This window comes from Solenopsis invicta, chromosome 12 (assembly GCF_016802725.1).
Source record: "Solenopsis invicta isolate M01_SB chromosome 12, UNIL_Sinv_3.0, whole genome shotgun sequence".
NCBI classification, from domain to species: domain Eukaryota; kingdom Metazoa; phylum Arthropoda; class Insecta; order Hymenoptera; family Formicidae; genus Solenopsis; species Solenopsis invicta.
This window is the reverse complement of record NC_052675.1, coordinates 16842620-16867643: the sequence shown is the minus strand read 5'-3', so window position 1 is coordinate 16867643 and position 25024 is coordinate 16842620. Positions and strand designations below refer to the sequence as shown.

At 33.9% G+C, this 25024-nt stretch overlaps 1 protein-coding gene across 32 annotated transcripts in view; it reads right to left on the bottom strand.

Annotated features, from left to right (window-relative positions):
• The window catches only part of LOC105195981 (voltage-dependent calcium channel type A subunit alpha-1), a 189278-nt gene that overhangs the window by 67000 nt on the left and 97254 nt on the right, over positions 1 to 25024 (bottom strand). The window contains exon 1 of one of the 32 annotated variants that reach the window (XM_039455464.1): positions 10978 to 12642. The exons of the other annotated variants lie outside the window; for them this stretch is intronic. Within the exon in view, the coding sequence (XP_039311398.1) occupies positions 10978 to 11027 (50 nt within the window). The 5' untranslated portion in view covers positions 11028 to 12642. Of the gene's footprint in view, positions 1 to 10977; positions 12643 to 25024 lie in introns of those variants that run through there. 32 annotated transcript variants of the gene reach the window in all.

The following is a 25024-nucleotide window of genomic DNA, read 5'->3' as shown; positions in this document are numbered from 1 at the left end:
TCCATTACTTCATAAATATTCAGTCGTGAATATTTCCGAGGCTAAAGAGGAGCCACAACGTGTAGAAGATGTAGATGTGAGAGCCCACTTGTACAAAAACGTTAACCGAGTCCAATTTTGCAAAGTCTTGCGGTCCTTATTACAAAATTAACATTAATAATTAATAAAGTTCATTTTAAGAACCTTGAAAAACGCACCCGCCTCTCTAAATAGAAAGACCAACTGTAATTTTGAAAAACGGATTGGTAAAGCGGCGATATAGACGCTGATAGAGTTGAACACAGAAACAGGCATTAAATATTGTATACTCGGAAGAAACTATTTCAGAATAACCTTCGGAGAAATGATGTAAGGCTAAACTTCCAACTATTTTTATCGTGACGCATAAAAGAGGAAAAAACCAGCGAGATTTGTAGCTTTTATACATAAAAACTGCCCTTTCGACAAAACGAAGGGTATTTGGATGGTGCCAGTTCTACGAGTTTGAACATCGTGGATCCGAGAAAGAATATCGTCGTAAGAAATCAAAAGGGTAAACTGAATAAATACTGTTTTAGCCGGATAAAGATTGCTTTGGTGCAATGGAGCTTGCGGAAAGGCGGAAGATCCTGATTCTTTCTAATTGAAGTAACGAGCGCGAGCTACAAAACGTAGTCAGTCGAGCATCTTGGGCAACTGGCATGAAAGAAAGTATTTGTTCTCTCGAATATACCTGGAGCAAGATAAATTATTCTCAAAGAGTTCACCGAGAAAGGATTTATGGAACAATACTAATTCTATCTTGACCCTAGCCCGTCGAGGATTGTGCAGAGTAAGAGAGCTTATCGATTTGTTATATTATTCGTCAGTAATCCACCTCGTTAATTATGCACATTTCTAATGAGAAGCAAATATCTTTAGCGGACGTAGATACAGTAAAATGAATTTATGCATAGAAAACAGGACTAACTATGAAACTGAAATAATAAATCGAATAAAAAATATGATTTTTCGCGTTGCGATTTAAGGATGTTTTGGCAATACAATACGAGCTGAAAATTATCGAAATTTAAAGACTAAAGGCATCTCTAGATTTATTCTCTTTTTTTCTAATCAACAATAAAAAGTCTTGGTCATAAATGCCCAAATTGTAACTCTCAAACTAGCTTCAAGAAAGAAACATCTTTTTATAATGGTTTCTGCAGCGAGAATTATTATATTATTTTAAATATATAATTTTTAAACGAGTAAGTAGGAGAATAAATCTAAATGAATTTTTGTACGAATATTTATTAGAGTTTTATTGGTATTATGTATGTAAAAATGTTGATTTAATTGATAATTCTCCATCAAATCCGCAAATAAATATAATATAATATAATATGAATAAACAAAAATCGAATGACTTTTAAATCAATAAGTGAGTTGTGCTCAAAACAAATTTTATCCAAACATAATGCTGGAATATTCAATAAAATTTTTATATTTTTGGTAATATCTTGTGATATGACCCATACATCCTTAATCACAACAGTAACAAAAAAAAGACCTAAATTTTTTCATACGCGTAAAAAAGAAGCATTAAATACAGCTTTAAATACAAAGCTTACATTCGATAAATTGACGAAATAAACGCTGCGATACATATTTCCTAATTCTTTGATTCCTAATTCATAATCTTCTTGCAATTGTTCGTTGAAGTATTTGTAACTCTGTTTACAGTTCCGTTTATCTATCCGCGTCGGCAATTGAAGAAGATGGCACGTTAAACGTATCTAACTTCGTTTAAGAACATTTGATATTAACTGAAAGCATGTAGCAGATTGAAAACGCCAAACTTTGCATTGAGTGCAATATTTAGGTATGTATGTAGGTGGCCAGCCGGCGAGCGCCGACGAAAGAGAGGAGGAGGAACATTAAAAATAATTGACCTTCGATTCCGGATCGACGAGCAGGCAGCAACGCGACGCGCCGCCGTCGTCTGATCGCGTTGCAATGCCGTACCATTATTTTCCCTTTTCGCGAGAGAGAGACGTAAACTTTTTCAAGTGTTATCGATTCACGTGCGTGAGTCTCTAACTTTCGCTACGCGTACATACATTCGCAGACGCGCATTTTGCGAGAAAGTTCCTCGACCACTCTCCCTTGGATCTATATGTGTGTGTGTTCGCGTGTGCAAATGTGTACATGTGTATATGCACACTCCAGTCGCGATTCGCGCGTGATCCATGGAATATTAATACATGGAAAATATCAACCCCTTTCTGCCCTCGTTTTAAACGTGAATCTTTAGCGATCGACTTAATCTCTCGGAGCGCACGTGCTTGCCCTTCAACTTATTCCGCATATAGGAGAGTAAACATCTTCCCCATAATGAACAATATTAAATTAACACTTAAGACGGGTAATTTCTCCGCACAAAAGTGGCGCACAGACTGCCCATATAAAATAACCATTATCGACGATCGTTATTATTATAACGTTGCGCCGCGATGCAATTTTTCTCTAATTGATATCCACGAGTTTTAATAAAATATCGCGGCTTTTCCGCACAATGGATTTAAACGTTGGAAAAAGGTTTGCTGTTCAATTCGGTCCAATTTTATTTTAAATTGCATTTGCATCATCCTTGCGAGGGGAGGGAGCTCGTGTTGCATCCATAACCGAATAAATTTGTTATTTAATTACTATCAATTTATTTACGACCGTGTATAGCGTAGATTCTCCGTTATTTCATTATTAAGAGAAATTGCATCTCCTCCAGGAGTCTGCGTGGATTTCTGAATCCGCCGTAACTCCGAAATAACTGTTCTCATCTCGCGCCGTCTATTCATAACCGCGTGCAAGCCATCTTGAATTATCGGATGCCATCGTGCGACCGCTAATAGCGGTATTCGATAACGCGCGAAACACTCGGATGACAGGCTCAGATTGCTCAATCGATTCTGGGCAAAACACCGCGATTACAACCGTCGCTGACGAAGGGTATCGTGTGATCACCGTCAATAACGATTGCATCCGGATTCGGAACGGCGGACAACACGTATAACCGTCGATCGGGGGAAGATCTGATTTATTCCGGCCGAATAGTCCTCCACCGCCACCGGCCGTCCCGCTCCTCCCGTCCAATCGAATCAATTACCATACACATGCTTTTAATAGGCGTCGCGTCGCAACCTCTGCGTCGTAGCCTCCCGCACGATCGTTACGCACGAGAGAAACCGGTTCCTGTCGCTGGCTCCTGCGCGACGGCAACAGTCAAAAATCCTTAAGCTACGAACCCTATGACGGCCACCCGTCGCGACGCCCAGCCGGCGTCGTCGTCGTCGTCGCCGCTCCCACCCCGCAACAGCTAAACCCGGACATCCCCCGATACGCGGGGGAGGGTGGCGGCAGAATGTTGCGGAACGAAGAGCGCCGTCAAGGGAACGTTACGGAGGGAAGCGGGTGTCCCTAGTGACGTCACGGCAGCGCCATTTCGTTCGGTGACGTCAACGACGACGACGACGACGATAACGACGAAGATAACTGCTGTCTACGTAGCTATCTCTGGCTCTCCTCACCTTGTACTTGTATAGCGCACGTGTGAGCAATGTATGTCGTCACACGTCGTCGTAGGCGTTTGCTGTTACGGCTTCAAGACGGGGTACATTACCATTCGCACATTTGCAAACGTGGATGAATTAACTCTTCACCTTTTACAACGTCTCGCGCGACGCAAGACCGTCTGCTTCTTCCTACATCAATCTCAACGATCGTATTGTTATAGAGTCTATTTTATGTAAGTCGGAATTGAAGTGTATGCCGTAGGGAAAGCGGATGAGCTTTACCTTTGCTCAAGAATAAGTCACAATCACGTTGTGTATATCCACCAGTCGCCGAGCTCTGTAATAATGCAAGAATCACACACGCACACACGCGTACAGAGAAAGAGAGAAAAAGACATCTTTGAAGAACAATGCTTCATTATGATTTGAGTAAGGATTAAAGGATGTATGAATCATGTCTCGAAACATTACCAAAAATATACAAATTTTATAGAATATTATATTATTTGAATATTTGTGTAAAATTTGAGCACAATTCACTTATTGATTTAAAAATTATTTAATTACTTACTCTTTATTCTTATGTAAAATCGCGTTTTACAGTACTTATTTGCAAATTTGATGGGGAAGTAGCATTGCCAATTAAATCAACATTTTTACGTATACTAATAAATCTTTAATAAATATTCGCGCAAAAATTTATTTAGATTTACTTACTCGTTTCAAAGATGTTTTTTTTAAACTGCAGCAAAATATAATAATTTTCTCTGCAAAAACCATCACAAATCAAATTTTTCATTGTTTTCTTCTTTGAAGCTAGTTTGAGGGTCAAAATTCGGACATTCGCGACCAAAACTTTTTATTGTTAATTAGCAAAAAACTAATGAACCTAGAAAAGCCTTCAGTTTTTTTAATTTTGATAACTTTTAACTTGTATTGTATAGCTAAAATCCTTAACCTAACTTAACCCTAGTTTTTCACAATTATTTTTAGTTATCTTCCTCCCCACATATAAATTTGTGGAACCCTATCACTTTGACACGTTATATCTCTGAACAGAAAACATATTTTTTAATTCATACTATATGAAATCAATATCTCAGAGTCTGATAAAGATAAACGTGACCCGAATCAAAAATATTTTATACTCAAGTAATTAAAATCTTTTAAAAAAATTGTGTTGCAAAAGTTCGCAAAAAATGAGTACTTTTGATAGTTAAAATTTTTATTTAAAGCACTCAAGGCTATCATCATCCAAGTTAATTTTTCAAAAAATCAAGTACAAACTATTTACTTTTAATATTTTATCTATATTTTTATAATTATTTACAATAAATATTTTTTCAGTAGTTTCTTATCGCTATAGATTAAGGAATTTCGTGTTTAAAATTTTTTCGCTGTGACTGGTCAGAAACATACGGATTTTTATTAAATATTCTATTTTCAGTAACTCTCTCCTGCAAGTATATAACCGCATTGACTAGCCAAGAGACGGGTTAATACTCTAATGGGCGAATTGTGTCGGATTCATTCTCTACACTTATAAGATCGTTACAATACAAACTCCTCGCCTGGACATGCGACCTCTCTCGTGCACAAACTTCGCTCCAATCTGATTATGAATAGTGTGCCTTGTGTCCTGTAAATACGACCAACGCAAAGCTCTCTTAGAGGAAGATGCAAGCAAACGCACTTTATGCTAAGATAAAAACCATAAAAGCATCACAGTCTCCTACATAGTACGAATAAATTCTCGTATATTATTTTTCCCTGAATAAAAGTTGGATTATAAAAAAAAACACGTGTCTCTTATGTGATCGATCCTCGCATTAAAGTTTACTTGAGAAAAAATTCTGTGGAAAATTAAATGTGAATTAAGGAGCGCTGATCGCGCCAAAGATGATTTTGCGATAAATTTGATATTTCCAGAGGATTTTGATATCCCATCGTTTTGCGTTCTAAAGAAAGCGTGCGTTATTAAGTGAGAGTCGTTAGTCTACAAAGTCGGAACATTAGCGAACGTACGGCACTGTACATGTGTACTCTCGAGCATGCGGATTATGGTGTGCTGATAGAATGCTTCTGGATTCGAATGCGTCTCGATCATGACCCACGATCGAGTGGTACGCTTGATTTGACGTCCAATGATTAATACAACTCGCGAGTGTTGGACCGAAGGGTATTCTTGGTCCGGAGGGTAGCAAAAAAAGGCAGTAATGTGTGAGAGAGAAAGAGAGAGAGAAAAGGGATTTGTATCACAAATGCGTCTATTTAAATGGAAAAACTGGTATTTAAGTAGAAAGATTGCACTGAAAAAAATTTACTAAATTTTAATAAACGTTTATTTGTATATTTGCAAGAAAATATTTACTTGCAGTACGTAATTATTTAGGCAATTAAAGAAAACCGTTAATTAAATTTAATTAACCGTCCTTTTACTAAATAAATATGTATTTATATTTAGTAAATATCTTCTTGCAAACATACAAACAAATATTTATTGAAATTTAGTAATTTTTTTTCAGTGTGGTTTTTAACTGATACTTATAACTAATCTTCTTTCCTCGTATTATTTATTTTCGATGATAATGGCAAGTTAACCCAAAAAGCAAGCACTTGACAGTGTGAGCATTTCGCGCGATTATCATAACCATTGCATTTTTTGCTTAAACAAAATAAGAAGCCTATATTATTCAAGAATTTCAAAAAGCAGTTAAGCCTCATTTTCTTCAAAAAATTCGTAAATTTAAAATAGGGCTTCCGGAAATGTGGAATTTAAGAGAAATGTAAATGGATAATTGGGAGTCGGACGCTATAATTCGTGAGCAAAAAAGTTTTCCTCTTTATAAAAAATTAAATCTTTTAAAGATGTATTACACATTCCTGCAAAGTTAATAAAATTTGGAAATGTGTGTAACATTAACATTTCAACTAAACCGTATACATATGAAAGTTGTGTGAATAAGATTATAATATTTAATAATATATTTAATAACGTATTATAATATTTAATAACATATTTTTGTGGTTTATTTCCTCTATTTGTTATTAAACATTAAATTACGTTTTTATAAAAAAAATATCGATCTTTTTGTGCAAGTATTCAAAATGATACACAAGTTTCATTGTGATTGTTTATTTAGTTATTGTGTGAATAAGTAAATAAACTTTGTTTATTTTATAGATGATCTCAACATTGCAATGAAATATTACATCTTCTTAAAAAAAAATTTTAAGTACTTAAATAAAAAATTCAGATTTTTTTATTATTTCATTATTAATTATATTTTCATTAGAGCACGTGTCTATTTCTTATTAAAATAATTTTTTATTCAAATATTTAGAAAATCTCGCCGCCAAAATTTTTTTTACTACCTTCAAGTGCAATATAAAACAATCTGTAATGTTTTCATAGTTTTCTTAATGCTTGGAGAAATGTCCTAAACGTCCGTAATCTTTAATTTAACACATCATAAACGTTTCGGCTTCAAGTTTGTATCGAAGATAGCGAAAACTTTATAAGAACTTTATAACTTTATAACAAAACGTCAATTTCAAATTCAAAACTCGTGCGGCCTTTATAAATTGAGCTCCTTTATCAACGATGCAAACGCGGAACGGCCGGAGATACAAGCTGGTAATTGACAAGGAATCAAGCCTGGAGGCAAGCTTCCAGGATGTGAAACGAAAGTTCTTCGTTCAACGAAGAATCCCATGAAAGGCCCGCCGAGGATATCCGTCCCGCGAAGTTGTAAGTGAGATAGGTATGAACGTACAGCAAGAGTGACATCTACGACAAGTTGAGCAAAAGAGAGAGAGAAAGAGAGAGAGGACGTTAAATTATCTATTGAGGAAGGGAGGATGAAAACAGCACGTGTGAAATACTCGCGAATTGCGTCTTATCTTATCTCGCTGATATATTTATCTCTCGAGAATACACACGCGAGAACGTCCATCCTTCATACTATATATATATATATATATATATATTTTTTTTTCCCCTGCCGGAAAATCTAGGGTACATCCGGTCCTCTTGAGTTAAGAATGGAGTTATTCGTTTGCGTAGTCTCACAAATGAGTTCACTAAGCTGAAAAGCGCTAGCTTACACGGGAACGTAGTTACTGCTTGCCCGTGTATTATGATGAATGAGTTCGCTGGGCTGAAAGGTACGAATTTTACTAGACCAAAACGGAGGTAAATTGAATTGTGCCAACCTATTTTCGCCGTGAGTGAAATAAGGAGCTGCAGATACCGCCCTGTCTGTCTAATATATTGAATTACTACTGAAATGCTGCGTAGAGCAATTTGCGCCTAAGTGCACACACGTGCGCTTCCATTTTTCCGCTATACTTCAATTATTCATAAAAAAAAAACAATGCGTTTAACAACTTTCAACAACTTGAGCTATGGCTCGAATTGCTATCAAGCGTTGAAAACATTGTGGTAAAAACGATCAAACACATTAGAGATTAAAAGATTTTAACCTAAAGTTTTTCTTTTCTTTTGTCCCTTATTTTTTTTCTTTTACTTATTTATTTATTTTTTTTTTTTTCTAGCAATTCTCGTAGATGCGCTAGTCGATGCGTCATCTTGTGAACGAACTATTGATCGTAAAAGCAAGCTAAAAACGCTCGCTAATAATGAGCGTCCAACGGTTAGCGCGACTGACGTAACCCGACGCTTTCTAGAGGCAAATAGATCGAAAGGTAATTTCGCTGGAGCATGTAGGCGGCTATTATGGCTGGATACCTCTCTTCTGTTCGCCTCCCATCCTATTCCATCCTCTTTCACACATTTACCCGTGCCCCCATGCGTTTACACGCGGCCGTAATGTGAGGACGGTGCTATTAGCGCTATTTATTTGTCCGTAGGCTTGTATTAGGCTCGGATAGATGACCCTAGGTCTTCTAATCGCGCAACAATCTCCCTTTCATTGCTACCTACATTAGGAAATTATTATATTATCTCTCAAACGCGAATCCTTGGTTATTTGTCGATGATTACCTAGTCTTATTCGGTATCATTATGTCGTATTAGATATCATGTATTAATTTGTATGTACAAATTTACCTGCGAGTTCATATTAGAATATTAATTCTGATGACCTCTGGTCTTTAAAGTGTACGATAATTTCTCTTTCATTATATCGCATATCATTCCATTGTATCTTTCTATCACAATTTTCATTATTAATAATTGTTACTAGCTACAAAATATTAAAATTAACATTTATTAATTTACGTATTAACTTTATGTATTAATATTTACTACGTATTAATTTATTTAAAAATATATTAGGAAGTTATCATATTTCTCCATCGCAAATTCTTCATTATTGTCGATGATTATTCTTATCCATTAGATCGTTTTAGATATTAAAAATTAATTTATATTTAAATACATATAAATTTTCCCTTGAGTTCATATTAGACTAATGACCAATTATCTTGTTAAAATAATTAGAAAGTATTCATTAACCAAACTTTTTTTTTATAATAATGTAAAAAGTAGACAAACTTGTATATAAATTTGTGCTTGCATTTAAATTAATGAAAATAAATGACAATTAATAAGTTTCATAATATAGTTTTAACTATTTGTTAACAACTAAATAAAAGCCAAACAAAAGGATATATTTTGATTAAATTGTATATTGTATATTTTAATAAAATTATGTATTAATAAATCCGACAAAATACTCAGCAACCTTAATAAAATTAATTAACTAATCTATTTTAACCCTTATTACCAACATTTAAATTAATTAACCTATTTTAATTTTAATTCTAATATGATTATATATTAATGAACATAATAAAATAGAAGATTCAATTTGAATATAAATTGTAGTAATGTTAAGTGTAAATTTCACTTCATTTTTTCTGATCTTGAATCTTTCTAAATCCTTTTAAATGGAACAAGCCATTTTGTCAGTCATCAAATAATGAACTTTCTGACAACTTCAGAAAAGTATTTTTCGATCGAGACTTCAATATTTCGCAAAGTAATGCACTTCTTCCAACTGCACGAAAGAGAATATAAAAACACTCGCGAGCAATTTGGCAGCAGAAGAAAGAGGCTCGATGTTTTCGTGAGCAACGGACGAGCAAATATTTGCGTCAATCGACTTGATCGTAAATTACGGCGAACAGAGATCGCGGCCAGTCGCAGTCAGATCGTTTTTCTGATTAGTCGGTTGCCGTGTCACGAACGGACGATTCGAAGATTCACCCACCACATCAGATCAAAGCGAGTGCACGAATCGCGATATCGAGCAACACTCATACAATTATAGAATGTATTTCAACATTGCCAAAGCGTTATTTAATTATTTTAATAAACAATTAATTATGTGTGCAAATATTTTTAAAAGATTTTTCAGTATTCTCTGTAAGTTTGAAAAGTTTGCAATTTTTCTTACAACAGAAAAAGTATTGTATAAGCACTTTTGAAGTTTTCTAATGTTTACACCAAAGTGATGCGCAACTTCTTTTAAACTTTATATACGAATATTATAATAAAAAAACATTGCTTTCGGTAGAAATTTCTACATGACTATTTTGTAAATAATCATTTTTTTTAATTTACTAAAAGAGTCAATAATTTATTATAAAATTATGAATTTATATTTTCTTTTTGTAAAGAAAAGATTCAAACACCGTAAAACAGGATGCAATAGAAATCTATAAAAATGGCGCTAATATACGAGAACATTGAACGAGAAGCTCTGGAGAATTTATCTGGAACAAGGTTTATTCCTGCGAAAGTTAACCAAAGACAACGACGAGAAAATCGAGGAAAACACGGCGGCGCGACGCAAGTAAGAATAAACCGAGTGTCGAGTTGGCAAGTTCTCAAATCGTGATCCTTCCTAAAGATACACAAAGAAGCTGCGTGACAGTGAGGGAGTGTGCGAGTGAGGGAATCGCTACACCGACATTGAGGGGTTGAAGGCGCATGTCTGGGTGGAGGAGATATGGATGGAGAGGGGGACATGCCATAAATGTATGCAAACGCCTGGCGCCAACACGAGCGTCTCTACGAAACACTTGATGATTTTAATCCTGGAGCTCAGATGGAAATAATAGAAATAAAATTATCTTATTTGCAATCATCTAAATATAATATCGCGAGAGAAGAGAAAATATGTAAAATAGTAAATTGAATATTAAAAGAAAGCTTAATATGCGGGTAAGAAATAAAAAAAGTGCTATTTTTTAGTCAAAATAAATTTTGGTGCTTAATAATATTTTATATCAATTATTAAATATATGTTTCAGTTCTATAATTGCGTGCCAATATGGTTGTTGTACTTGAAACAAACTGAAATGATTTCAAATTAATTTTGATCGTGAGATTTGATAATGATGCTACAAGTATCTTAAAACACTGTAAAGAACCTGTGTGAAAAATATCACTCCAGTCAGGATTCGAAAAATATATAAATACCTATAAATGCGTTGAAAAAACAATATAAGGATCCTTCGGTAGTTCGGCATGGTCAGAGATGTCCTTAAATGATGATCTGATACAGATAAATCGGTCCACTAAATATCAATTTTCTTGAAAGGAAAGGATAAAAAGAGAGAATAAAAGAGTACAGCAGCGAGAGATCCGACATCCGCGACGTCTGACTCGACACTGATGCTACTACTGGTCCGCACCCACGAGCAGTAGATGCGGCTAAACGTTTCAACCGCATCTCGAGCACATCTCGTGACTCACGAATTGGGATTTTCCACTTAATCGAAAACGAGAAATAGACATTCCTTCTTTTGCAAAGAATAATACCGTAATGATGAATTTTAATTCATATATAGAAGAGGACGAACTCTCATAAATCAAGAATCGCGTATTATTACATCAATTGGCACGATACAATTGGTCTTATATTGATTCATTCATAAAAAAAAAAGTGTTTCCACTAAATCAGAATATCAATTAAAACGTACTAGTCGAGTTCCACGAATTTAGTGGTGTGTACACCCCGCGACGATAGTTATCAATGAACGGCTGGCACACGCGATTACGAAAAGGTTGTCGAAGCTTTCCAAGAAGAACTGCAAGTTTTCATTGATACAGAGCAGATTAGAGACGGTACACCCGCGTTTCGCCGAAACGAGTCTCGAAATTGGAGCATGCGGATTTTATTATGTACTATACATGGATATGTATATATATATATGGGCGTGTAATTCCGAGAATTTGCGACTGCGGTGTCGCCGAAGTCAATGGAAGGGTGAAGTCACCGTTCTGTGAATTGCCCGACGAGAGCTGAATAAACCTTGTAACCTGTAACTCAAGCGTACCCTACCCCTTCTCTAGGCTTACCAGAGCCACGTGTTTCTGACATTTTGGAAGTTACCTGATGAAACTAGTTTCCGGAAGCGTTTTAAATAAATTATTACTCTACCATTTACAAGAATGACATTTGCATTGTAGGTGTTCTTCACACAACCACACACACACACACACACACACACACACACACAAGAGAGACTTCCACGAAACTTTTATTGATCAAGAATAATAGGCTATTATAAAGTATGAACTATAAATTCCAGGAAAGAAAATTTACTTTTAATTAAAAAAGTGATGACTTAGGGGATTTTTTTCGTTTTGTACAGATTTATTGATTTAAATAAGAATTCATTCTGACATTAATCCGACATATATCATCTTTAATTCTGTTTGCTTTAACGAAAGTATAATTTGACATTTTACTTTCACGTTTCACTTTCAACGAATTTCCTGCGCATTCCGAGTGACCTATTTAAAGGAATACTTGACCAGGATCTTCTGGGAATTTCACGGCTTAAATACACACACACACACACACACATACATTGTAGACACACAATCGTTAGATGATGTCATCAGTGTAAGCGTTCTTTGTTGTCTTTCATTTATTATTACGTTATTGCATTATTCCACGAATCCTTTGATTAAGCGCCCGAGCAACGTCGATGGTAAATGACAGAATTTTAAATATTAGCCAAACATAAATAATCTATAAAATAAATAATTTTTTTGCAACAGCATCCAAAAGAGAAGTGATTAATTTTACGAATTAAATTTTTTATTCCTATCTGCGGTTTTTAAACACTTAAAAACGTTTTAGTTTTAAATGGTAACGACGTTTAAATTTAAAAAATATTTAAAGCTGTTAAGGACTTCAGTTGTAAACGTTTTAATGTTTTAAATCTAAACGCCGTTTAAAACTAAAACATTTTTTAAGTATTTACAAATAGAGATGGAAATAAAACATTTTAATATCTTCAAATATAGTATATTAAATAATATATTAAGAATACAGACAAAAGAAAAAAATACAGAATTGCAGAATATATAAATAAGTAATTAAACTTTCTGTAAAAACAATAAAATAATGTTTCCTTTTAAATATATTGATATAAATATAGTTAATAAAACGTTATTGTATCTATAATTTTTTAAATATTAAATATCTAGTGATCTTTCAAACTAAAACTTGGATCTAATATAGTCTGGTAAATTAAATTTCACAAGCGTTAAATAGGTAACAAATTTTGTTTTTCAAGATATTCATGTAATCTTATACTCCCGCGCGCGCACGAACGGAAATTTAATTTCAGATTTAATTAGCAAGATATTCGATCTTGGAGATTAGGGAGTTTGAAACTAAAATGATGGAGTTTCCACATTTTCGCTAATCAGAAATGGACCAGAAAATTCCTACAAGGAGACATTTCTGAGTCTCACGCGTTACTTATAACCCAGTACGTAAACGCAACGTTAAAATACTTTTCAATCTTTTAACCGATAACTGATCTCAATAATCTTTCTTTAAGAAAAACGCTTTAAAAATATTTTTAAAATATCTTTAGGCAAATATTTTAGAACATTTCCTTCAAAAATTATATAGGAACAAATTTTTTACCATTCAACACTTGACTGTTATAATATCTATATTATATAATAATAATAGTATTATTATTATTACATTACGGCCAAAAGGGTTGCTCTCATATTATTACTACATATTAATTTCCATTGTCTGTATTATTATTCTGAATGTACTATTTACATTTCTATAATTTTAAACAATGTCAGAGCGAACGATGAATTCTGCGGTTTCGAGCTGAATCACCGCTTTCTCTGATGACACGTGCTCTAGTAAAGCCACTCAAAGTCCTGACGCCATCCGTCACCGCGATTGGCCCCGAAGCACCGAGAGTGCTTCGAGTGGCGTCCGTCCAGAATCGGAGATGCCGAGTCGAAAACGCGCGGCCGTCCTGAGTTAACTATTAATTAGCGGCGCTATCTCGTCGCGATAAATCTCGTGTGCGACGCGGCGCGTCGATTCCGCCAGTACGTGCGAGCAGAATCCCGCACGTTTCTCGGTGCGCGACGGTCCTTGAACTATAACATTTCACCCGGGAAACGATGTAGCTTACATTCGGCCTCGAGTTGTCCGTGATAATTGAAGAGGAAAATTGTTCGTCTCTATAGAGCACGCACGTCAACATACGCGGCTGGCATACGAAGCGATCCCACAATTCTTTGTACAAATAGCTCTATCATACCCCTTCATTTATCATTTCACTCCGTAATTCACCGCTTTCTGTAAATGTACAGACTTTGACACACTACGGTTTATATAATTACCTATTCATATTTGTATCTTTTTTTTTTTATTTCAAATGCTTTCTGTTTACGAACTCGCGTCGGAAGTTGATCCGCTTCATTTCAAGCTTTATTCCGCTTGTGATTGGCACTATTTTCCGCCGCGTGATAGCTCACCCGTGACAGGCTATCTCCTGCATCTGCATTCTACATTCTCTATTTATGTTTCTAATATTGGAGAGGGGGGTGGGCTGTATGTAAAGTCTTTGTACCTAGACCTAGCAAATTGCCATCGGCATTCGGAATGTTGATCTTAGACGGTATATACGCGAAAAATTTCATTCTTTAAGCGGAAATTTCTCGAGAAAGGAGCCCGCGCTCTCGGCCTTATTCCCACGTAAATTCTTCTCCATCGGGGTATTTATCGTGCGACGAGCAGCTCATTTCCTTACGTCGCTCCAGGCTTAATAAATCAGGGGTGGCGTCCTTGTCAATAGTAAGGTCAGTAGGGGCGACTTTGCGTCTCCAGTATTTGCCGAGTGGTACGAGACGACGGCAGTAGCGGCGAACGCAGTAAAAGAGAAGGGACGTTACGAGAGAAGAGACTCGGATTTCTCTCCCTTTCGGACGGCGGATCAGAATATTCTTAGAGAGGGAGCACGCATGTGCACGCACACACGCGTACTCGCACCCAAGTGATCGCGAAGAACTGGAACGGGCATCGGGCATCCGGAAAGTTTAAGTTTTTTTTTCGATTTGCAAGGGTCAGCTATCCTAAGCTATTGTAAGCTTAGGGATAATTTACTAGCAGGAGTTATTGACTAGAGCGTTTTTTATTATTAGAAGCCCTTATTACACGCATAATTTATATCATTTTAACATTTGTCTAAAAAATCTGATGTACACATGTACAAATCGTATTTAAAATAAAACACTGTGAACTAATAAATTCAAATTATATTAATAATAAAATAATATTTTATTAATATAATTAGAATAATATAATTAGAAAGATAAATTTGAATAAATTCTTATTTCAAAAATACAAATTAGACGTTAGGAAAGTTATTAGTAATTTAAATAATTATATAAAACTGTCAATAGTTTAATATATAATGCCAAGAATATTACTTGCAAATAAATATTTTAATAACAATAATAGTACAATAAATATGAAAAAAGGACGTGGAATATATCTCGGGTAGTGAATATTATGATATCTCGTATAATTCACTAAATTCTAAGAGCAACGTTAAAATTACTTTGTTACTTACAGACGTTGTACAGGTTCCTGGTCATTAGTGTTCGCTGTGTTTTTATAAAAGCTAAATTTCAGTTTTAAAAGCAGCAGAAATTTTTATAGGTGTGTACTCTCTACATAATTTTGAGAAGTACGTTGCATATTAATTTTTTAATTTTAACTTGAAAGCCTTGAATGTGCCGAATTTCAAATAATATTATTAAATTCCATGTGTCGCAATGTGTGTATGAATTTGACAAATAAAGTCATGTTACATGTGGGCTGTGGTCGTGGAATATGGTTGTCCGCTATATGCATCTCTCCTGCGGCTTTACAATCTCATTGTCAACGTTGTATAATGTTTTTTAGAAGTAAACAAATTATTTCACAAAATATTAAATTATTTAAAACAAATTTTTAAGCTAAAAAGTTATTAAGAATAATTCTTTTTAATAAAATGTGTTTTATAAATTGTTCGGAAAACCTTGTTTTGTGTCACTTATTTGTATAAAATAAAAGATCATTAATTTATGCTTGTTTTATAAATAAAAATGCCTTTAACATAACATTAATTGTTAGTATTGTAATTGTGAAATAGCACGATCCCTCTGCTATTTCACAAACGCATCTTTTTTTTCTTCAACAAATTACGTTCGTTCTGTATACCCGATGAACTTCTACCTATAGGGAGATTGATAGAACTATGATTAATAAACTGACGTTGAACTGGATTAGAATTGTGTCGCGTTAATATTTATTGCGTTATTGTCAAAAAGCAAAATGGTATTCCATAAATCCCTCCTTTCCTCTATTTATTATCTATTTAATTAATTGTTACAATAATAAATTTTTGTTCACTCTCTCTCTAAACTTCGTATCACTGACACCAGATTCATAGAGAGAAAAATATCAATGTGTCCACCTTCTCAATAAATGTTCAATTTCCGTGATGCACGCAATGATTCAGAAGATTTAACCGCAAGACTGTGGCTTAACGGTCTATTTGTCCACCTACGCCGATAAGTACCGGAAAACATCCGGGAGCAGATCGTTACGAAAGTTACACTATCCCGCTGTATTTGATTACGGCGCTTTCACCTACGCTGCACTCTCGCCACGGGAAATGTCAGGTGGCGAAAAAGTCATATTTCCAGTGTAAACTGCATTAACCGGGTGCGAGGCGGACGCCACGGAATGTAGGCGTCATCTTCGGAAAAAGCTTCGGAAAAATTCGCGCTTCATGCGTGGCAATCGATTATTGTTGCGCTCAGCTTCTCGTAATGTGATAATTATCACGCTCTACCATTTGCGAATCTTGTCGTCATTCGAAGTTTAGCGCGACTGAAGATTTAATCGCGAGGTAAATGCGATTTTTATGTTACGATTAATATCCGTATGTATTATGTGAGTGCAATTTGTAAAATAGTTTCTAACATTTCGTTATTAATAACAGTAATTAACAGAAATGTACGTGTATACATTTTGTACACGTTTTGTAAGATTGCAGCCTTTTTATGTCGTAAACGTAAATTGTATTTTTAGTGCGTGAACACACCATATCTTTGTTATTAATAACAACAATTTTCGCCCGACATTTTCATCATATAAAAATTTCATTACCGCTACTCAATCAAATTACACGAGTATTTACAAAAATTTTTATGTGTTACACGTATCCACGTAGCGCTCGTGTTTACTCAGAAACGACGCGACCAATTGCGTTAGCCAAATTAAATGGCGCTATCCGAGCTGTTAAAACTAGGTTACGATCAGTGAGTGATAACGGACTCATGAAAGCGTCCTGTCGTTGTCTAATCCTAAGGGATTCCGCGAACCTCGTTACCTACATGGGATTTTAAGGCGTGTGAGCGCATAGCGCTCACAGTGTGATTCATAAAAAAAAAAATGAATTTTTATTCTATCGATATGAGCGATAAACTCCAGGACAACGGTGTCCTCGTAAAAAAGAATCAAATTTATTCTTGTCATACTATTCCACTGTCACGTATGTCGGTAAAATATCCTCTTCCATATATTCGGAAATACTTTTGTGCAAAAATGGGATAGAAAGAAGAAGAAGTGACTTTACATACAAAGAAAGTTTGATGCAACGACTGTAGTAACGTTGTGAAAAATTGGTATGAACCAGACCACGCATGTCGAGAGAGAGAGAGAGAGAGAGAGAGAGAGAGAGAGAGAGAGAGAGAGATTGTATGTAGAAAATGTTTTATATATGATAGTCATCAGTAATAACGCAGTGTTCTTTCAAATCTAGGAAGAATAGTCGTTTGATTAAAGTATTTGTGCATCGCTTTTTAATTGATTTGTGACAACTGTTAGCTATTTAATCAGGCCGCACTAGTTGACAATTATCAAAATTTAAAATAATCTGCGCTATGCTACAAGATATGCTTCACCGCACAGTTGCATTATCCTTCCAGTTTTTATACATTCGTCGAAAAGCGTTTAAAATAAAAAAAGTTTGTCTTATATTTGCAAAAAATATAGTTATTGTAAGAAATAAATAATAACTTTTTCTTTTAGCATGTTATATAAATTAATCTTTTTATATTATAGAAATCTATTTTTGTTGAGTTTGAGAAAATTAATTTTAATGAAAATTAACTTTAATTTTTATATTTTGTTTCTTTTTTTAATAATTCTTTTAATTATCTAGAAAATTTATTTAAATGTGCAATTACGTCAGAAACATGCAATGCCCAATTAAATTTAATTAATCATCACAAGTGACATTTTTTGTAACATTTAATTTAGTAACATTTATTACAACATTTATTAACATTTATTATGAAAATGGATAATATGGTTCATCAAAAGCGCCTATTATCAAATAGCCAAAGACCGATACCAGTGGAGCAAGTAGGTAACTATATAGCTATTGATCGTTCATTCATGTGCCGCCCTTTCGTCCTCTTAGCCCCTCGTTGCCCCATCGAACGACTTGTATCCCTTCCTTCCATTCTATCCACCGTCATTTCCACCACTCCTGTTGTCGCGAACAACGTCCACCATCGCGATTCCATCGACGTCGCCGTCGTCAGTACCGGCTTTAGGGATGATCGGAACAAGCAGTCCAGCTTTACGATCAAAGTGAAAGCGGCATGCATTTCAACAGTATTGTTTTCAAAGTGACGCGCAGCTATTATGTTAACTCTCTTGGCTTAGCAATTTTATGTAATCTTTGCGCAATTTTTAATCGTAACCATTTCTCTGTTAGAAACAGTACTCATTTCGTTAATGATAAATAAGCTGAAATTACACCCCGATATAACAGCATTTATTAAATTATGTAACAAAATTTTGCATAAAAATTATAATTTGCAATTACGTAGGTGTATTTATCAAAAGTAAACGTAGAAATGTTGCAATATAAAATATTATACAGCGTGGCAAAATTTTAATGAAGAATCAAACAGTTTTTTAAATAATTCTAAATTATTTATATTCTAATTTGAATTTGTGTAACTTTCAATAAATATTAATCAGAAATTTTGTTTTGATAAGACTGTTGCATTACGCCGTATCTTCTTAACGCAATTACTGCAAAATTTTCATCAATTTGATGAAATATGATTCTATTATTTCATAATATTTGCACACTCGGGGCCTATCAGGGAATGAAAAAATATTTGATAAAAATTATCGTATCCCTATTATTTTATTTTACCTAGGACAATACCTAGGGGATGATCTTGAAAAGCTCTAAAGAGATTCTTACATATTGTATGGACATTATATGTCAATTAGGCATTAAGTACTTTTTCGAGAAGCTATTGTTATTAAACTAGTGTTTCAGTTTCTTTAACTTTTCTCCGAAAAATACAAGTTTTACTTTAGTTAGGAAGGATTGGACCGCGTTAAAAATGTAGTTTAGGATGTCGCCGTACTTCGAAGCGGTATTGGTCGTCGTCCTGACATTAGAGGGAGAATCAGGCCTACCAACTAAAAACTCACCCCTTCTATGCTTCTCACACGTGGCGCTTACGCATTCCCACGCCTGCCAACTCTTAAAAGCAGCAGTCTGAATGATCGCAATTTGCGTACAAACGTATCTCGAAAGCTCATAACATTTTAGGTGCCATGCTATAAATAAAATTTTAATCTCAGGATGTAGAAGTCTTTTTAGTTGATATCTTCAGACTCTAGGATGTCTTTCATAAATTGCAATGAGCAATGGTAAGAATGTTATGGCATTCTTAATAAATACTTTAATAATAAATAAGTTTATTATTAAAATTTTATATTTATGTTCCTATTGCATCCATTTAATTAAACTCTGCGCTATGTGCCCGAAATCAGCATCGATGATCATTATTATTATTATTATTACTATTAATTTTAATTTTATTGCAAATTTTAAATAATATTCCTCCAAAGGATTAATAAATATATAAAAAAATATGGATAATTATGTACGAGATGACAATCAGGAAGTTGCTAAAACTGAACAATATTCTGTAACGAATGGACAGAATAAAATTAACTATACTATACTGTATGTTTTCCTTAACATGTATTAATTAATATACATTTATAAACTTGTAATTATACGCATTTATAAATTTGTGTAAATAAATATTGCAAAAAGCTAAAAATTTGACTGATTACATGTGATATGTATTTAGAAGATCTCGATATGGGAACTTCATTCTATAAAGGCTATTTACTAATTTTCTTTGAAAGACACAATTATTAATGTTATAATGTGTATTTATAATAGTTTACAAAGACGTCTGGTTAGCATAAAAATTTAGATTTTTGTCATTTCGAAGACATATATCATTAAATCAATTAAAATGTGGATTCAATTTTGAAAACGTAAAATAATATTCAATTTATCTCACTCGGTTCAGTCGTTGCAGAATAATAGTTATATAGATTCAGCAACTTCTCGATTGTCACCTTGCCTATATAAATAACGGCAAAGCTCAACCTCGAGCATTCGCATATTTTCACATTCTGCTATTATGGTACCGTCAATAACAGTTTCCCTCAATGGCGAGATTATCGTGGCGTGGAAATTATCGAATTGCGACACGACAATGCGCGGAAAGCGGGTCGGCCGACCGACGTTGCGCCAGAAATTGATTTGTCGCGCTCGTAAGCGTCACGACGCGACGCGTCGCGTTGCGTCGCGTCGCATCGCATCACATCACATCGTATCGCGTCGCCTTTTAATCTTGTCGTTCGCGAGCGCGATTGGCTTCCTTCGCGGAGTGGAGCGATTTCGGAGTACCTGCGTGCCGAGGGGACCGATCGATCGGTTCAGGAGACCTGGATGGTACACGAGGGACCGCGATTATGCGGGAGAAGAAACGGCCGTTCGACACGATCCCTAGGCCATCGTTGATGAAAGTTACATAAGGCCGGTTTATATGATGGAAAGGACCAACCAACGTCTAATAAATTAATCCAGACGAAAGTGAAATTAAAATTTTATACTCATAATGCTTGGTCATTAACGAAGCTATGAAATTTATGAGACGTTCTGGAATAATGGGAACAATAAAGTTAGTGATAAAATGATTGCGTTTTTTTTTTGTTAAATAGTATATTCAACATTTTTAATATTTAATGTAAAAAAATTAATGTTAAGTGAGATTTAGTTAAAGATAGATATTTCAACAGAATTATATACTATACTTATATACAATGCTGTATTATAAAAAAGATAAAAATAAATCAAAGTAAGTGTATAAAAAAAAACATATAAAGAAAACAATGTTTCTAGAAAAGAGAGGAGAACACTTTTAATAACTCTAATTAAACTTAGTAAAATTGAGAAAGAAAAATTGAAATTCTAGAGTTAACATTCTAAAGTAATTAATAATATGCGGAAATTATAAAAATATATAAGTATATAAAAATATGTAAAATATAAATAAATTATAAAATAAAATATATAAAATATAAAAATGTATAAATGGAGAAATATGCATATTAACAAAATTAATGTAATAATTATAAGTTTTATGCATTAGGAGAGAATTCTCTCTTACTATAATAACTGTTATTATAATACTGCATAATAACTCTTATTATAATACTGCAAAATATCTTACGAGACTTGTTCCCAAGTTTAGGTTAGTTAATAATCAAGATGAAATTCCGCTCATTAACCAAATCCTAAACCCTGTTCCCTTCCGCCCGTACATTTTGAACTCGACGTACAAAGATGAAACAAAAAGTAAAGCCGAAAGGTTTCTCACCAGCATGTTTGTAAGGATAACGCAAGAACGACAGATCAGATAAAAGTTACAGTTTAATTTGCGCGTTTATACACGCGGCACAACACCAATGTAAAATTAATCTACTTATTTTCATTAAGCTAAAAACCTTTAATACTATTATGATGGCGTGTGCCCATCATCATGGCCGAACAGATTAAAGTTGTAGGTTTTCGTTCTTCGTAGCGCGCATAATTCATAGATTCGTTGACATTTTTATATGCGGATATCAAAAGAATAATAATCACACATAATATCCTGATTGTAACGATATAATATCGATATCGGTGCCAACGGCGAGGAGTAATCGAAAATAACGTATACCTATCATTGCTTTTAAGAATTGGAAGAAAATGAAAAGTAAGATGCGAAGGGCAGAGTTCCAAATAGAGATGAGTAAATTATTTGGATAGCAACATCTGCTAGGAGCGTGATAACAGATTAAATGTTGTTAGAACATACACGTAAATATCTCTGTCGAGAGCTTAAGAACCGGAATATTTCGAGAAATACGTACGGACGGTCTACAGCGTGTCGTGCACGTGTCGCCCGGTCGTTCCTTAATGAAACCGATAAATAACGTAAAACAAATTTCCGAGATTTAAAGGAGAACTATGATAATTTAAAGTGTAATTTGTGTTGTAACTGCAATGGCCTCTAAACAATAAATAATTAATTCTCTATTATGCGGATTGAAAATTTGACGCGGTCGCTATGTATGAAATTTTCATAAAATGTCACACAAGATAGAAAAAAATAATACTATAACATGCTCTCATCTCATATCGCATATGCATATTTATCATTTATAAATGAAAAATAAATAAATTATAAAGGCATAAAAATTACAATTTTTCTATTTATTTTCACAGCTTTTTCAAGAAAGCTATCAAACAAGGTTATCGAAAGATACCAAGAAGATTAATTTTTATAAATAAAAATTTCTTCTAATTATTAAGTAGTTCAATAATTATTGTTAATTTGAATTACTAAGATTCTTTTTTTAGAAAACAAAGATTGGATTAGCAATAAAATATTTCCTTGCAGCATGTGATGTGGCAAACCAAAGCATTATTTACAGTCATTCGAGTTTTATGTAGCACCTTTTAACAGTCATTTCGACTTTAATACAATGTGGTTTCAATGTAACGTAGAAATATGTGTGATTTAATCAATTTCTTGTCATGTAACATTCTTCAAACTGCGACTAACATTAATATCGCCTTGACTTGCTCGCTTACGTTTTTCCACTCAAGGTTGTACTGTAAAATTGGCTTTTGAAAAAGTCTTATTTAGAATTACTCTTTTCCTTCCAACCGCTATTTTGCTTTCCTTTTTCTATTTTCTGTCTCTTTCCGTTTCCTCTCTACACAAACACACACACACACATATTTCTTCGTCCCTTTCTTTCATTTATGAGTATTTTGCTCGCGCTACAAACTCTGAACAAGTCGTGAAAAAATCGTTCTTGCAATCGCACGTATTAAAAGCACCCTCGTTACCCGTGCTAGCCAAACCAGAAAGTGACACTTGTCGGAAATACTTCTCAGGATGCTCAAGAGTCAAGAGCTGCACTCTTGGGAAATTGGTCAACGAATCATAACTGTAGTCATCGCGAAAAATAAGATTTAATCGATGCACATTTCTTTTTTTATCAAGTTCTTATATATAATTCTTATTATTTTCAATTTTTAAAGATTCTATATTCTAAAAAATTAATTTCTTTGTTAAATCACTAATACATAAATATAAATTTGAATTTATTTAATATCATTGTATAGATTAAATATTTAACTACATAATTCTTCTGTATATATAATATATTTAAAAGTGTAGACATAGCGTCACGTGTCTTTTAACACTTTCTACAATAATTAATTGTATTAAATAATAGAACAAAATTAAATTAACTTGAATTAATTAAATTATTAAAATTGAAGAACAAAATAAACTAAATATCTATACACTATAAGTTACAATAATTAATATTAGAATACTAATTAGTTTATGATAAATTTATGGATAATAAACTATGGCAGATGAAATTATCAAATATAATGAGAAAGCGTCATATTATCGATCTTGATGCCTAATAATATTTTTCATGTCAACCTTTACAATCACTAATTTACTGCACGCCGATTATTTGTTGACCTTCGAAGCACAGTTACACACTGAAACTGGCGTATCACAAGTTAAATTGACAAGCAATTTAATAATACTTCGATTTTAACAAACTTATAAATCTTTCGAATACTGCGAAGAATTTAGTGCGAGAAGCAATATATCAGCTAGAAATCTCCAACTTCACTTTGTAATTGTGTTTTAAAGACCGATAAATAATTAACGTGCAGTTTACGTAAACTAGTTATTGTAAAAGTTCACATGGAAAATATTATTAAACACCGGAGATCCGTTGCTGATCGATAATGGCGTTCCCTCATCTTTATATTAAAATTTTTTTTTTAAATTCAAATTATTTACGTTATTTTTTAAATTTCAAGATTTAATCAATATTGTAAGTACAAAGAAAAATGTTTTGCAAAAGTATGCCTATGCAAAAAGTATTACGCAAAACTGATATTTGAGACAATCTTCTTCCAATTCCCTTTAATTAGTCTCGATTTTAGATGCGGTTACGGTGGACGAACAAAACGGAGGAAATCTGCAAACAACAACGTGAAACGGAACGATGAGAACCATCATACTAAAAGGGTCCTTTCATACCTTTTATGAAACCCCCCCTCCTTGGGGGGGTTTCATAAAAGGTATGAAAGGACCCCCCGCTCTGTACTGTTTAACTGCTCCGTTCTGTTTCATTGGCAAAGACGACGAGACAGTACTATAGTTGACACGCTAAAGGCTGATAGCACGCGCAAAATAAATGAGACCATCTCGTTTGGAGTAGATGAGAGAGAAAGAGAGAACGTTATCAATTAAATTTTATTGTAATCATTTTTTTTCAAATAACATTGTTAAAAGTAAACTGAAACGGAGAGCAGCGAGAATAAAACTAAAAGAGAAATGTACTTTCGTCTGAAAGTTTCTTAATAATAAAAACTGTCTAAGATACTAATGTAAAAATGAATGGCATCAAATAATTAAATCGCGAAGGAAAAGGAACGAAGAAAAAGATATAGTATCAAATTTATGTGAGAAAGAAGTAAAACGAGAGAAATCTATTTGAGCATCATTGTAAGTATTATAAATGCCCAAGTAAACTTTTGGTAAATGAAATTTTCAGTTCTTTGCACTTTTTCAACGTTATGACTGGAACTCAAATTTTGGTATTGTTGGTAATTGAATATAAGTCGGCACAACTTTTAAAGCTTTGAGTTTGTGTAATTGAATTTTTAGTAAAAAAAAAGCTTATTCATAAATTAAAATAATTTATTTGCATTAA